Source organism: Ursus arctos, unplaced genomic scaffold (genome assembly GCF_023065955.2).
Source record: "Ursus arctos isolate Adak ecotype North America unplaced genomic scaffold, UrsArc2.0 scaffold_21, whole genome shotgun sequence".
Classification (NCBI taxonomy): Eukaryota; Metazoa; Chordata; class Mammalia; order Carnivora; family Ursidae; genus Ursus; species Ursus arctos.
This window is the reverse complement of record NW_026622886.1, coordinates 51,510,794-51,527,979: the sequence shown is the minus strand read 5'-3', so window position 1 is coordinate 51,527,979 and position 17,186 is coordinate 51,510,794. Positions and strand designations below refer to the sequence as shown.

Sequence of the window (17,186 nt, the reverse complement as noted above, 5' to 3'; positions counted from 1 at the left end):
CTACATTTCAAATAAGAAAACTAGTAAATAAAGCAAAGCTCACAATTATGTATTACAACCAAATGCCAACAAGAGGCTCAAAAGAAAGTAAGATCAGCATGGACTACAGCATATATTTTACAACTGTATCAGCGATGGTGACCTTGGTCATCATGAATTACACATTTCATGTCCTCCCTTTAATGCTCTTGCTATCTAGATATCTTTAAAGAAGAAACAGGAGAGAGAGAAGGGGAGGAGGAGAGAGAGAGAATGAGAAATGAACCACACAGTGATCACAGAGTTTGTCCTGCTAGGCCTTTCTGATGATCCTGACCTTCAGATTGTGATTTTCCTCTTCTTATTTATCACATACTTATTAAGTGTCACCGGAAACCTGACTGTCATCACCCTAACCTTGGTGGACCCTCATCTACAGACACCGATGTATTTCTTCCTTCGAAACTTCTCTTTCTTAGAAATCTTATTTACATCTGTGTGTATTCCTAGATTTCTGGGGGCAATTATCACCAGGGATAAGACTATTTCCTATAACAACTGTGCAGCCCAACTCTTTTTCTTTATTTTCATGGGGGTGACAGAATTTTACATTCTAACTGCCATGTCCTATGACCGCTACGTTGCCATCTGCAAGCCCCTTCATTACACCACCATCATGAACAGAAAACTCTGCACCCTGCTTGTGCTCTGTGCGTGGCTCGGCGGGTTCCTGACCATTTTCCCGCCCCTTATGCTCCTGCTCCAGCTGGATTACTGTGCTTCCAATGTCATCGATCACTTTGCCTGTGACTATTTTCCCCTTCTACAACTGTCGTGTTCAGATACACGGCTCCTAGAAGTGATTGGTTTCTACTTTGCTTTGGTTGCTTTGCTCTTCACTTTGGCATTGGTGATTTTATCCTACATGTATATTGTCAGAACGATTTTGAGAATCCCATCTGCCAGTCAGAGAAAAAAGGCTTTCTCCACGTGTTCCTCTCATATGATTGTCATTTCCATCTCTTATGGAAGCTGTATATTTATGTATGCTAATCCCTCTGCAAAAGAAAGGGCATCATTGACAAAAGGAGTAGCTATTCTCAATACCTCTGTTGCCCCCATGCTGAACCCCTTCATTTATACTCTGAGAAACCAGCAAGTAAAACAAGCCTTCAAAGATGTGGTCCATAAAGTAGTATTTTCTTCAAGTAAATGAAACATTTCTTCTGGGGGAGAAAAAAAAAGGACACTCTAAAGAGAAACTAGGTAAAATCCTGAAATTCCTAAATCTCTGTATCAGTATGCTTCTTCCTATAGTCTCTTATATGCCACATTATAGTTAATTAAATATTTTCCCAGCTCATTTCTTCCACTTCCATACCCAAGTTTCTCCAATGCATTGCTTATTGACTTCTTTTAAAATATGGTAAACTTTATTTCTCCTACAAAATTTTGTGGAAATGTATGTATTTCTATAAGACATACTCTATAGCACAATGTGGAAAATAGTATTAATTTTGTTAATAAATTCCCTAAAAGGTGCACACTGTTTCAAAATTAGTGTGTGATTTCTTGTGTGTTTTCAAGTAGTTCATTGGTGATCTCTTAACATTTAAAAAATCTACACTTCCTATACTATTGTATATTAAATTCAGTTCTTAAAAGCAGTAAGTAGCTGTGATTTGCACTTTAAATGTAGAGCTTTATATTTTGTGAAATTTAGTGCATATAACTAGTTAAATATTGATCATGTTACTGAGTACTATTTATAGAATTTCCATGCTCTCTATCATTTTTAAAAAAATATTTATACTTGGGGCACGTGGGTGGCTCAGTCAGTTAAGCATCTGCCATCGGCTCAGGTCCTGACCCCAGGGTCCTGGCATGGAGTCCTACATCAGGCTCCCTGCTCAGCAGGGAGCCTGCTTCTCCCACTCTTTCTGACTGCATCTCCGCCCACTTGTGTTATCTTTCTCTCACTTTTTCTGTCAAATAAGTAAACAAAATCTTTAAAAATATATTTATACTTGGTAAAGATTTGAAACAAATGCAGTAAAACTAAAACACGTGCCACTTTTGTAATTCATTGAGCACCGTGTGACAGTTGTCCTGAATAATTTGTCAGATGTGCCTATATGTCTCTAGACTCTGCTAATAAAGATTTTGTTTTCTGATTGGAGCATTTTTCTGTTTCTTCATGTTCCTTGAACCTCTGTGTTGATACATATGCATTTGAAACAAAACAAAACAAAACCATCTCTCACAGTCTTGTAAACCTGAATTTTTGCAGAGGAAGACTATCACCATTCAACCCAGCTTCAGTCCACAAAATTCTGGGGGCCTCTCAAACCTTTTCCAAGGATATGTCTTCTCAGACTTCCATGGAGATATTCCCAATTAAAAGATTTTGCCCATTTTCTTATTTTTTTTTAAGATTTTATTTATTTATTCAACAGAGATAGAGACAGCCAGAGAGAGAGGGAACACAAGCAGGGGGAGTGGGAGAGGAAGAAGCAGGCTCACAGCAGAGGAGCCTGATGTGGGGCTCGATCCCATAACGCCGGGATCACGCCCTGAGCGGAAGGCAGACGCTTAACTGCTGTGCCACTCAGGCGCCCCATGCCCATTTTCTTATTTTGATGGTATTTGTAATCCCTTGCTCTCTCTGTTCCTCTCTGTGTTAACTCCGGTCCTTGATGTCACGTCCTGCCATCCAGATCCTTCTTGTCCTCAGCAGCCTACAATCACCTAGAGTATGTCAAGTGCCCTAAGTTAACAAACAAATGATTTGTTTTACCTTTACTATTTTACCTTTACTATTCTTTCTGTAATGCTCTTCCTTACTTTATGTAGATCTGACTTTGTGACCTATATTATTTTCCTTTTTCTTAAAGCATTTCTTTTAACAATTTCCTTCAAGCCTGGATACTGACAACACATACATTTATTTTCTGTTTGTCCAAGAAATTCTTTATTTCTTCAGGATTGTTTTTATTGTTGTTAGTGGCGGTAGTTGTTTTTTGTTTGTTTGTTTGTTATGGGTTTTTTTGGATTGTATCTCTCTCCGTGTCTTCCTCTTCTGTTCTTGAATTCCGTCTACTTTATCCACTAGAGTCCTTGTGGTATTAAATATATTTGTTTCAAATTTCCAGTCTTATCATTCCAGCACCTCTGCCATGTCTGGTTCTGAATCATTCTCCACCTTCTCAAATTTATTTTTTGCCTTTGTTATGCTTGTACTGTTTTCTTGACACCCAGCCACTATGCACTGGGTAAAAAGAACCAGAGCAAGCAGACCTTTAGAAATGTGATGGTCAGGCATGGGGGGAGGGGAAGCATTCTGCGGTCCTGTGGTTAGGGCTCAGGCTCTCAGTGAGCCTAGGGCCTCTGGGCTGTGAACTTCATAAGTGTTTCTCAGTCCCCCCCCCCCGCCCCCACTTAAGTAGAACAGGAAGGTTAGAGTGGGCTGGAGTTGGGTATTTCTCTTCTGCCACGTGGAAGGCTAGAGGATACTGGAGTTGGGTATTTCCTTGTCCGGGGTCCGTTAAGCTCTATAGTGTCCCAGCAGGTCAGGCTCTGGTCGCTAGGTTTCTGTGAGGGCTGGCTCTTCTAAGAACGCAGCGCTCTCATGCACCTCAAAATGGTCCCTTGTCCTCTTCTCCTGAAGAAGCACGAGGTGATTTTTCTGACATTCCCCGTCTGAATCTGGTTGAGCTCTTGGTAATAAATCTCACAATATGGTGAGGGCCTCAAATATCTTGGTTCCCCCAGAGCTTTTAACTCTCTGAGTTTCCTCACTGAGCCTCCACAAATCGTCACTTACACTTCAGGTTTTCCTACTCCCACTGGACCCAACGGCAGTTTCTGCTCATGAGCTCCCTTAAAGCTTAACTTTTTGATTTTATCTCCCTGGTTTTCAATCTTGAGGGCAGTGATTTGCCTGCTCTAAGGACCCAAAATGAGTTGATTTTTCAGGCTGTTCATCTTTTTTCTTGTTGTTAGAACCGAGTGGTGACTTGTGACTTCTTACATGCAGAACTGGAAACTGAAGGTATCCTATGTCTTAGAACACATTATTTTTCTGTTTAATCTCACATTTCTATATGTTCTTTGCATGCTTATTATCTGTCTCAAGCTGCTACTCCTTACAGAAACAGAGAGCTCCACATATTATGTTTTATTTAATTTGTTAAAAATTTGCATGTTTATACCCATTTTAGAAATGAAGAAAGGCCTTTAACAATTAATTTTCCAATCTTACAATGAGAATAAACAGCAAAGCTTGACTTTGAACCCATCTCTCTTGGATCTAAAACTCCACTTAAAAAAAATCCCGTGTTTACTGCCTTCCATCGATACTCTTGTATATCAGAGGCACTTACATATCAAACTAAAAATATGTTTCGAGCCCTAAAGTAACAAAATTTTGTATACTTGAAATCTTTAATAGAAATTAAAGATATCTGTTAAAATAGCTCTTTTCATAGATATGCTACTTATACGGATTGGCTGTGATATGAACAATTAGATCATCATCAAACAAAATTTTATAAAAAACTATGATTGAATCAGAATAATTCAGAGTATTTAATAAGCTAGGAGTCACTATTTTGGGGCTTTTGGTGAACATTTCACTCAACAGAAAAATTATAAAATGTTGAAAGTAAACTTTTGTATAAATTCGTATTTTAAAAATGACTAGAATAATGAGATCAATATATATATATTATGTGGTATAATGGAGTAAGTTTCCTCATTAAAAATAGCTTGGTATAGTATCAAAGTTCTGAACTGAGAAACAGGTCACTTTATTTATATATTTCAGAACACTGTCTTTTTTTTTTTTTTAAGATTTTATTGATTTACTTGGAGAGGGAGAGAGAGAGAAAGCATGAGCAGGGGGAGGGGCAGAGAAGAAGGAGAATGAATCCCAAGCCGACTCTGAGCTGAGCTCAGGCCCTGAGGTAGGAATCAATCTTAGGACCCCAAGAGCATGACCTGAGCTGAAATTAAGAATCAAACACTAACCAACTGAGCCACCCATGTGCCTCACAACTTTGCCTGTTATTGTGTGATATTGTTCAAGTCTTTTTCTCTCATTGGCTTGCCTTCGATCTTTGGTAATTTCATGACGGCGGAATCATACCTATTTTGATTCTATTTTATCCGCAGTGCTTTGTATACTATTTAAAGATAGCAGGTCCTCAAAAGATATTTGTTGAAAGAAAAAAAAATAGCAAATGAGTCCACAGACTTCTTTTTTTTGTCATTTCTAAAATGAGATAGAAAGAAATCGGAATTATAAAATCCTGCCAAGTTCCTAGATTTTGTGCTTCCATTAATTACGGGGTTAAACCCAGCACATCTTTCAAATGGAAGGGGACCTTCTAGGTAGTAGATGCTTCTCCAGAATTAGCACCATTAGTTTGATAGGAGAATGACTTCAAGTGATTCTTGGAAAAGACTGAAGTGTTCAATGAATATTTAATCCATAGTTTTTCATGCCTTTCAATGGGAAATCACTGAGCACTGAACTCTATCCCAGTCTTTTTGCTGTTCTGTATTCGGTGTTTTTGAATAACTTACTTAATACCTACTAGCTTGGAGAGCCACTTTTATGGAGACATTTTAATACATGTTAAAAATGTAATCTTTTCATATAAGATTAAGTTGTCCCAGTATTTTACTCAGCAAGAAAAAAAGTGGGGGCATCCATTCTAGAGAGAAATCCTGATTTAGGAAATTCAGGAAACCTCTCCCAAAAGCTTTGCACATTTAGTTATTTTCTCATTAAGAGCGTATGCAAAATATTCCAAATGCTTCTGGGTTACTTCTTATGCCTTTCTATCTCTTTGGGAGTTTTCTCAAAAGTTTCCTGTTCCCATATTGGTGCAAATGTTGATAACATTTTTTTAAAAGATTTTATTTATTTATTTAACAGAGATAGAGACAGCCAGCGAGAGAGGGAACACAAGCAGGGGGAGTGGGAGAGGAAGAAGCAGGCTCATAGCGGAGGAGCCTATGTGGGGCTCGATCCCATAACGCCGGGATCACACCCTGAGCCGAAGGCAGATGCCCAACAATGCTGCCACCCAGGCGCCCCTCCTCAAGGCCTTTCTTGGCACAGTTGATTCACTGGAGTGTTTGCTGTGAGACATGGGCATATATGGTAAATAAAACATGTGCCTTATGCAGGGGAAAATCCATGTAGAATCTTGTTCCAGAAAGGCCCAAAGTAACTCCAAATCTAACGTCTCTTCACTACTTTTGCTCCCATAGCTGCAATGGAAAACGTATAATAGAATATTAGCTATAGAAATAAAGTGATTGGAAATGTATTGAGAGTGATTTTTAGAAACACTGAATCTCTTAACCTAAAACTGAAATTGTTGTCAACGTGCTTTTTGTATCATTTCAACCAGCTGATGCAGTACATTTGCACGACAAATAGAGGTAAGATTATAAAACTGAAACCAATGATAAATTTCTTTTTCTTAGCACTAATTCATTTATTCTTAACTCAACTTTTCATCAGATCATGTAGAATAATTTGAAGTTGTTATTTCTTTCCATATATATCTAGTGTTATGAAAATGAGCATGTTACATTTCCTGTTTGTCATAATAATTTATTCCTGTATTAATTTTCGGAAAATTATTTTCTTTGATTTTGGTTCCCTCATTGAATATAGGTTTACTAGGTCCCATGCTCCATTTCCTGGCAGAAAGAGATTAGTATTTCAGACGAGATCGGGTGCGTTCAGGGTGGTATGGCCATAGACAGAGAGATTAGTATTTCAGTTCTACTATTTAGTAGCTGTTTGATCTTGTTTATGTCATTTAGCCTGTCTCATTGTCAGTTTCTTCAAATTAACATAGGGTTATCGAAAAGAGTAAATGAGATAAGAGCATACAGCGTTAGCACTGTCTCTCAAATGAGTGAGCACAAAAATGGTTTTTGCTATTTTGCAATGGGGCTGTATTCCTCAAATACGATCATTGATTTTTATTTTTAGTAATAGGATAACAGTAACTGCTGTCTAGGAATACATGCTATAATTTTGTACAATTCAATTTTACTTGTAACTAAATTAGCCCTAATTCCATGATATATTATTTTCATTTCAAAATTAAAATAAAAAACTAAGAGTCAGAGAGATTAAGAAACTTGTCCAAACTCACAATACTATCATGTGGCTAAATTGCAGTTTTTTTAAAAAAAGATTTATTTAGAGCATCTGCCTTTGGCTCAGGGCATGATCCGGGCATTCTGGGATTGAGCCCCACATCAGGCTCCTCTGCTGGAAGCCTGCTTCTTCCTCTCCTACTCCCCCTGCTTGTGTTCCCTCTCTTGCTGGCTGTCTCTCTCTCCATCAAATAAATAAATAAAATCTTAAAAAAAAAAAGATTTATTTAGAGACTTTAGAGAGAGGGGTAAAGCACGGTGGGGAGGGGTAGAGGGAGCAAGAGAGACAATTTCAGACTCCACGCGCTGAATGCAGTGTCCAAGGCAGGGTTCAATGTCACATCTCTGAGATCAGGACCGGAGCCAAAACCAAGAGTCAGACTCAACCAACTGCGTCACCCAGGCGCCCCTAAGTTGCATTTTTAATCGATTTCTCTTTGAATGCAAAGCCCACAAGTTGCCCCAATAATACCACAATTATAAATTAAGTTTGATGCCATACATTTTAAAAGAATTCTTTTTCTTTTTTTTTTTTTAGTTGAAAATTATCTGCAAATGTAGATACTTAGTTAATAAACTGAGATAATCAGGATATCAGTAGAACATCTCTATGAAAACCTACAGATTGCTAAGTGATTTAGGTGATTACTGTTTTTCCTTCATTATTCCTATTTCATAATGGTTGGTCTGCCTGACTTGGGATTCAAACTTCCCCTTTCCATTAGAAAAAAAAAAAACAAGGTCTTTTTTTTTTTTCAGAGTTCTCAGGTAAACTGCATTCCAAACTAATTTTGGTAATACTCTAAGGCATTGTTAAAGTAATCATCTGAAAAAAAATCTACATGGTTCTTATGAGACTTTTTTACATTCAATCACCATAAAGTTCTTACATGAGATTAAATGTCACTAAACATTTTTTCATCAAATATGGAATGAATCATTCTAGAAAAAAAAATAGTACTTCGTATAAACGAAACAATTAATCAAGATATCAAATTAAACCACAATCTTGGTCTCTTCTCTGAAAAGTAGCTGGGCATATAGACTTGACACCAAAAAAAAAGAGTGTCAATGAGAGAAAAAGATAGAGAATTGGAAAATTGTGTACTAATGGTGTGGGTGCAAATTGCCTTAAGGATATATGTGTTCACAACTTTTTTAGGACTTTGAACTTAAGAAGAGAGATTTCAGCACACATAGAGAATGCAGGATGATAAAGTTAGTTTCCAATTATATTGTGGAATTTAGGGAGCTTCATACCACTACTCTAATTATTAAAAGAGATAAGAAGGAGAAGCAATTTCTTAATCCTTAATAGGCCTTTTTAAATTGTTGCACTTTTGAATTGGACAATTTAGGGGATGATACTGTTCTTTTCTCAACAAGGCCATCCTTAAAATTCATATGAAATGGCAGAAGTGTCCTAAAAGTAATTTATTTAAATAAATAAAATAACTGGTTGATACTTATTATTTCATTCACATATCGGTTATTGCATTTAACACACTAGCAAGTATTTGTTCATTAAATAGATTAAATTTTACTTCCAATGAGCCACACAGGTAATTCAACAATAAGACTTCACAGGTTCGAATTCACTGAAACAAAAAGGAGCAGAGGGGATATTAAACTTGAGACCATAACTTACACATGACTGGGAAAAAGAAATGTAGATGAGTAGTTAGGAAGGAAAGCCTAAAATTATATCTTCAAGTCTCAGGTATATGTTTCATTTCTCTACTGAAAACATCACAGAAATGGTTGAGAGATCAGAGTCTATATACAGTTGTTAATTATAGAGGATTGTTCATTGAGACCAATGACTTTTATGACTGAAATATCCATCATACACTTGAATTGCCTTAATTTTGTTTACAAAATGTATCATTGTGATGTCTGTTTCTCTTGTAAGTTCAGGCTGTTTCCTCCAGTCTCTGGGAAATAACAAAAGAAATGTTCATTTCTTGTGAATCTCACATGCTTTCCCAGTAACATCGGCACTCTCCATCTCAGTTGGAATTTGCCTTAAATAATCAACAGCAATATTTTTTGGTAAACAGTGAAGTGAATGAAAAGAGAACTCAGGCGTATAAGGGGAAAAAAGAGCAAGAAATTTCACAGTATTATGATGCATTCTATACCAATAATCAACAATTCTACATCTTTAAACTAAATATCCTATTACAAAACTTCTCTCATGACACTAAACTGAAAACTTTACTATTTAGTGAGAATACACAGAATAAGGGATTAGATAATGGACTGGTTCAATTTATTGAGGGAACTTTTAGCTTCACTCTAAAATGCATTGCCGTTGTTGTTGTTGCTGTGGCTGCTGTTGTTTGATGATGATGATGATGATGATGATGATGATGATGATTCAGGAAGAGAAAGGGATTTCATGTACTGATTCACTGATTACTCCAGGATGTTGACAAAATAGAGCTTCTGTCAGGGAATGCTGATGTAAATAAAAGGAAACATATAAAAATATAATTGGGGACAGAAAGTAGAATACATATAAAGAGAGAATACACTAACAACATTTAGATGGAAAAAACCTTGAAGGCAAAACTGTTCTGTAGAAGACAATGTTTATTTTAGATATTCATTCAATTTTGCTTCTTTAGCCCATGAAATATGTAGATCCAATCTACTAAATTTCTGCTCTGGCTTTTCATATTCTGTTCTCTGTAGTATCTGAGGACATGACGTCAATGAATTCAGTGTCCATGGCTTGAGATCAGGAGCAAGTGGTTGAAAGGAGAGCGGGAGCCAGAATGAAAACACAGAAATCTGTGACCTGGTTAACGATTCAACTTCAGTGACTTTCAAATTTTGGAGACGTCTCCATTTGAGTGACCTTTTTCTGACATATCTGTCTTTTCTATATTACACTAGTACAGTGAGTAATAATACAGGAAATTAGGTGAGGGAAATGAGGAAATGAGACTTTTATTGTGGTTGGAAAAAAGGCAAGTAGTCTCCCACTGAGAAGGGGACCTTTGAAAGGGGTACGCTTGTATCAATAGGCAGCATTTCTATTCCAGGTTTCAAACACGCAAAGAAACCTAATTAAAAACCCTGTTCTTCTCATCTGGGTACATGATTTGGATAAGATTTTTAAAACTCTTTTTAGATTCGGTTTCCAATCTGTGAAACAAGGATTTTATGGAGAAACGTTCTACGTAAAACACAGAGTGCAGCAGATGGTAAAAACTACTTTAAAACATGTTACCTACTTTTATTAAGTTGTCTTAAAGATCTCCTAAATTAAATCAGTAGGGCATAATAGGTTTATTTTCAGAGAAAAATTCCGGAACTATCCACGGATAATCCTCTTTTCTATAATCTGCTTGTTTTTGTTTGTTTGTCTGATTTCCCCTCTAGATTATATAAGAGAAGAAAAAAAAATGAGAAACCACACAGAAGTAACAGAGTTCATCCTCCTGGGCTTGTCAGATGACCCACAGCTTCAGGCGGTGATCTTCGTCTTTCTGTTCATCACCTACACGCTCAGCATCATGGGGAACCTGACCATTATCACCCTTACCCTGCTGGATCCTCACCTCCAGACCCCCATGTACTTCCTCCTCAGAAACTTCTCCTTGCTAGAGGTTTCATTCACAACTGTCAGCATACCCAAGTTCCTGGGCACCCTGATTACAGGAGATAAAACCATTTCCTTTAATGATTGCATGGCTCAGTTCTTTTTTTTCATTCTGTTGGGAGTCACTGAATTTTGCCTTCTGGCTGCCATGTCCTATGACCGTTACATTGCCATCTGCAAACCTCTGCATTACATGACCATCATGAATCCCAGAGTCTGCATACTCCTTGTCTTTGCTTCTTGGCTGGCTTCATTCTTAATCATATTCCCATTACTCATGCTATTCATACAGCTTGATTACTGTGAGTCCAATGTTATAGACCATTTCACCTGTGATTATTTCCCCTTACTACACCTTTCTTGTTCAGACACAAAATTCCTAGAATTAGTGGGTTTTTCCTGTGCTGTGTTTACTCTTCTGTTCACATTGGCATTAATAATTCTGTCCTACGTATATATAATCAGAACGATTGTGAGGCTTCCTTCTGCCAGTCAGAGGACAAAGGCCTTTTCCACGTGTTCATCCCACATGATTGTCATCTCTATCTCCTATGGCAGCTGCATCTTCATGTACATAAACCCAGCAGCAAAAGACAGAGTGTCTCTGAGCAAGGGAGTTGCTGTGCTGAACACCTCAGTAGCTCCCATGCTGAACCCCTTTATTTACAGCCTAAGGAACCAGCAAGTCAAGCGAGCCTTCATGGACAGGGCAAGGAAGATTGTATTTTTCTCAAGCAAATGAAAAAATAAAAGTGCTGTCATAAATTAGAGGCATAATGAAGAGCAAGTAAACAAAAAACAGGGCCCCTCAAACGTCTATGAATATCCACATAGTCTCACTGGAGTTTTATTTCATTGCTTATGTTTCCATTGCCAGCAGTATACTGAGGATATTTGAATATTTTTTTTCAATTTAAATTCCAATCCCATTCTCATGCATTTCCCTTCCTTTGAGCTAGTCTTTCCACCTGTAACTATTAGACTAGCCTCATTTCCTTCTTTTAAATATTTTTAAATTCCAATTTTTCCATAATAATACCTGGAAAATTAAGAGATGAAAAAAGACACAACAAGAGCATAAGAGAGAAACTGTTTTCAGATTTCATCAGGAAACACAGTTTCTAAAAATTCAGGAAATATTAAGTCATGTTTAACATTATTTTTAGTTTAGTATACAAGACCATAAATATAGTCATGGCTAAGAGTTGTAACAATCTCTGACTTTTTCTGGCTATTTTGATATAATAGCTTACACATACAATTCCTTTAAGTGCAACTGATGCAAAACCTTTTTTTTTCATAATATACTTTGTTCACAGAAAAATCACTTTAACAAAATCGGTTACAAGCTCACTATCATTGCGTTTATTCAGTGCTATAGTGGGGGTTCTATCCAGGGCACTAGCAGGACAAGCACATTTAGTAGCATTGGAAAGGAAGAAACAAATAAATCTTCCTTTGCAAAGAACATGATTTTCCTCCTAAGGCCTTAGTGCATTTGCACGAGATGGTTCTTGAACCCGACACACTCCTGTCCCAGATATCCACATGTCACCTCAATAAGGCCTCCCCCAATGACACCACATAAAATTATAGTAGCTCCCCACTTCCAAGGTTTTTCAGTTTTCTCTTCCTTTACAAAATAGTTGTTAATTTATAAAAGACCCTATAATTTATGAATCAATCATGCTCATTGCTTATTGTCTGTATTCTGGCACATCCCTCACCCCAGGAGAGAAGGGATCTCTGTCTCTCCGCAGACAAATGCTGTGGTCCCAGCAGCAGGGCGCAGGGCCTGCCCACACCCTTCCCAAGAGCCACTGGTGCTTGTGTCTTCCCAATTCTGCATTCAGAAAGCTCACATCAGTAGCTCGAAACCTGCCATGTGAGGACCTCACATCTTAGAACAGGATCAGCTCTTACACATCAGCCCCTCACCTCCACCCTCTGAGACGCAGTTCTTAGACATTTACCAGAAGTCACTAATCCTTCTCATTTAGAACCTGCATCTGCCATGTAGTAGGTATTTGATAACTATTTTTTGAATAAATAAATAAGTTGAATAAGTTAGAATGGTTCCAGTGTCCTAGATATCAGAGCACTATTTTACCCAACATACACACGTATAATAATGTATATAACACTGAGTTAGCTTTTAAAACAGTGTTCAAATAAAATGTGCATTCTATCATAACTAGACATTTTGTTTGACAAAGAAATAATTGAATATTTTCTAAGGCATTTGGTGTTCATTTTCCTCTTTTATTCTACATTAGCCTTTTGACAACTATGCAAAAATCAACTTATTGGATGTGTATTGACTTTTCATGAAGTTAATGAGAACACTTCTTGTTAAGGTTTGCATATGGAGCTTCCTAACGGTAGGAATTCCCATGATGCAAATGCTCATTTTTTTCACACAGAAAAATTCTTGTAACTATTTGGGCTACACCTAGTAATATATGAGGTCCAATATTACCTGTCAATCAATACACTTCTGAGATTAGAAATTCAACTTATAGGATAATTGCTCAATTAAATGATGGTAGTCGGTTAATGGTAGCCTAACCAGACGTCTTGCGGAGGGGCTTACCTATAAAGGGTGATAATATGTCACTGAAAAAATTAGTAATATGTACTGGAATTATTCAGTAATATGATGCCAGATCTAGTTTTGGGGAAAGCCTTAAAATATTTGGATCCCTTAACCATGTGATTTAATAAATTCTACTTTTTTATTTTGAACATGTTACAGGAAACCATTATTTGTAATTAAAATCCATCCTCCCCTCTCTGAAGCGAGTGAAACCTGGTAGATTGAACGATGTTTCATTGACCTAAAACATACTCACTCACCAAACTCAGAATACATGGAGATAATTGACACATTATTAAAAAGCAGATGTCCTACTAACTTGCGGATAAGAAGGTAACAAATGTAATCAGTCTCCATTTAAAGTAAATTATTTGGAGGCTTAGAGAAAAGCTAGAGAACTGTTAGGAACTAGGAATAAAACAGTAAAGGTAGAAAGTTAGAGGGTAAAAGAGTGATCAAGGACAAGAGACAATCCAGCATCTAGGTATTTGAGAAAAGAAATGGAGAAGAAACATGTCTAATAGGATATTTTATGAAGTGCAGTGCTTCGTGAGATAGAAATTCATTCCCTTTTCCTGTAAATAAGTCACTAAAGATTGCATCACTCACAAATACACAAGTGGTGGACACCAGACACTTTAACTTCTCTCTGTCTCAGACTCTTTCTTTACCTGAATAATAATAGCACTGACCTCAGAGGGTTTTCTATTGCCCGCTTGTTTGAAAAAATGAGATAATTTTATAGTCAGTGCCTGGTAATCAATAAAAGCTCTGAATGAAATATGAAAAGAATCACTATTTAGATACAAAACTAAAGGCAAAGGAATAGAATTTTCATAAGGAGAAAATCAGTTCCACTATCTCTATGGAAATATCTTGGACAAATATTTTCAATGCCTATTTTAATGCGTGTCAGTTATAAATTCAACACAGTTCAGTTCTATGTATTGTCCTATGTGTGAGGCAGTGGTTCATTCATCCTTTCCCACTTCTTGCTTTTGTCCCACTTTCAAATACTCTCAACTTCCAATCTTGTAAATAATCTGCCCCCCCGTAATAATAATAATAATCTGCACTGCTGGCATTTAATGCACCCATGTTTTATGTCCGCATTTATAACTGTGAAGAAAATAAAGATAAATTATTAAATATAAAGTTATATTACATATATGTGTACATATGGTATCTATATGTACTTCTATACTATATTATTCCTCTAGTAATAAAAATGACATCTTTCATTGAAGGAAATGTGGAAATAAGTTCAAAATATCCAATGCTAGGTTTCCAGATACTTATTTTATTTATTTATAAATATTCTCCATACGAGAATATATCATGTGCACAAATATAAACAACTGTTCAATGGAAGTAAACAACATGGTGAAGAAAGTAGTCAAAAGGCAATAAAAGCCACATTAGGGAGGGTTTGGGAATGGCTTCCTTAAATTCAAAGGGCCAATCTTGGTATGAACCTTCTCATCAGTCTTTAATAGGTTGTCCATTTCAGAAGATGATCAAGTCGTACAAGAAATCCGTAGCAGTGTTTTCCATCATTTCATTCTGGTAAAGAATTCTTCTCTAGGTTGCCAAAATTCAAAGGATATAAGCAGCATTGTCCACAATAGCTAAGTTGTGGAAGGAGCCAAGATGCCCTCCAACAGATGACTGGATTAAGAAGATGTGGTCCATATATACAATGGAATATTACTCAGCTATCAGAAAGAACGATTACCCAACATTTGCAGCAACAAGGATGGGACTGGAGGAGATTATGCTAAGTGAAATAAGTCAAGCAGAGAAAGACAACTATCATATGGTTTCACTCATTTATGGAACATAAGGAATAGAAGGACCGGTAGGAGAAGGAAGGGAAGAATGAAGGGGGGTAAACAGAAGGGGGAATGAACCATGAGAGACTGTGGGCTCTGGGAAATAAACTGAGGGTATTAAGAAGAGTGAAATTCTAAATCAAGCTTCCACACACTCAATATCACGTTGTTTGTATATTTGTCTATTTACCTCAATCATTTTGCTTTTTATACCTTTTCATCAATATTTATAAAAATGATTCACCTGTATCTTTAATGATTCTTCTCCTTGGAACCCTATTTACTTAATGAATTCCCCTGGGCCAAGAAAAAGACACAGATAAAATAAGTCCAGTTCCATTACTTTGGCATCCATAGAGAAGAACATTCCATATTTTCTGTTTTTCAAAGCAGCATTTGCAGGAAAATATAGCAGTCCCTAAACCTAAGGAAAAATACTACTTACATTTTATATATGTGTAATCATAGAATTACAAAATATTGATTTTAAATGTTTGCATGAATAGAAAGAAAAATGATTTAATAAATCAGTATTTTGTATTATATGAAAAGAGCCAAATGGAAGAGTACTAGACAAGGCAGGCGTAACCGAATTTGTACTAGGAGTTTGAGTGAGAGATGAAAAGCAAGAATGAGTTGTAATAAATAAAATGTTGTCAGATTTTCATAGTATCAGGAATGAAGGACATTGTGAGTCAAAGAGAAGTATAATCCCTAAGAAACATGAAAAAGTTAAATCAACACAATTGTTTTGAGAGCACAATAGAAACCAAATATTTTGCTAACTTGATTTACCAGCTCTGAAATTGTGTAAATGTTTAAGCAAATCAGATGATAACGTTTGAGACTAAATCATCAAGAAGAATCAGGAAGTAAGTAAATATTTTTTCTTCAATATAATATATGTATCTTCATTTTATTCAAATGTTTTAAAAAATCATGTTTATATGTACATTTATGGATTTACAACCCTTTCAATATTAAAAATTAAATAATTGCTTACTACCAATAGACTACTAATGAAATCCTAAAGCAGGAACACAGAAATAAATCTTGGATTGTTCATTTTTTTCTAATGTGAAATTGTATTCTGGTATAGAGACAGGATTATTTATTAAGTTCCCTATTGGAAAGAATATCTGCTTCCCAGTTAATGCTATTTTGACCAACTATTTGTTCATTTTCCATACCAGTATTTTAAGAAAAAAAGAAAAGAGAAGGAAAGGATTATGCATTGTATGAATTAAACTATTTCTAGGCAATTATTTAATTTAGGAATAGAAGGTTACTTTCTTGTCCTTCTGGCCTTTTCACCAGTTAAGCAAAAAAAAAAAAAAAAAAAAGATAAGAGAGTGATAGCATCAACCAAACCCTTAGGAAATTAATTTATGATGAGAGAATGCCAACAAGACATTCCCATAGATAAACATGCACATTCTACAGTGAGATGATTACTGTGGTGGCTTCCTAAACTATGTAGGTTTCCAAATATATAATGTGGAGGTAAGCTTAAATAACCCCAGTGGGATTTCAAATGCTATATTTAAATTATCCATAATCCAGATTAGTTTTTATAACATTGAGAAAAAAAATCAATTATAATATCTTCATGTTTTTATAAAAGGACCTAATATTCTAACGAATAATTAAAATCTTAAAGAAACATCAGAATAAATAGTTTCTGCTTAAATGTTAGCACAAGTTTTTTGGTTTTTTTTTTTTTAACCCATGGCCCGCAACAGTGTATTTTCAACAAAAAGAAATCAGTATTTAACTTCAAATAATATGTATTATTTGAATGTGAGGTCCAAAAGAAATTGGAGAGAGTTGCTAAAGGAAAACATTTGTTTTTGGATTTCATAAATTATTCATCGCCATGGATATTTTTAAGATTCTATTCTCAACCTTAATCCTGTTTTCAGTGTTTTATGTCCTGTAGGGAAACACTCATTTTCCATTCTAAAGGGGGAAGAAAGGATCGGCA

At 36.1% G+C, this 17,186-nt stretch overlaps 2 protein-coding genes across 2 annotated transcripts; both read left to right on the top strand.

Annotated features, from left to right (window-relative positions):
- Nucleotides 1–259: 259 nt before the first annotated feature.
- LOC125282626 (olfactory receptor 6C3) lies at nucleotides 260–1,195 on the top strand. Its single transcript, XM_048217987.2, has one exon. The coding sequence runs from the start codon at nucleotides 260–262 to the stop codon at nucleotides 1,193–1,195; it is 936 nt and encodes a 311-aa protein (XP_048073944.2).
- Nucleotides 1,196–10,577: 9,382 nt separating this feature from the next.
- LOC125282630 (olfactory receptor 6C1-like) lies at nucleotides 10,578–11,516 on the top strand. Its single transcript, XM_048218007.2, has one exon. It carries the CDS (start codon nucleotides 10,578–10,580, stop codon nucleotides 11,514–11,516), a length of 939 nt encoding a protein of 312 aa, XP_048073964.2.
- Nucleotides 11,517–17,186: the final 5,670 nt, after the last annotated feature.

Bases quoted from the DNA above. Each gene is read 5' to 3' on its own strand.
- LOC125282630 (XM_048218007.2), top strand. From the start codon at position 10,578: ATGAGAAACCACACAGAAGTAACAGAGTTCATCCTCCTGGGCTTGTCA.
- LOC125282626 (XM_048217987.2), top strand. From the start codon at position 260: ATGAACCACACAGTGATCACAGAGTTTGTCCTGCTAGGCCTTTCTGAT.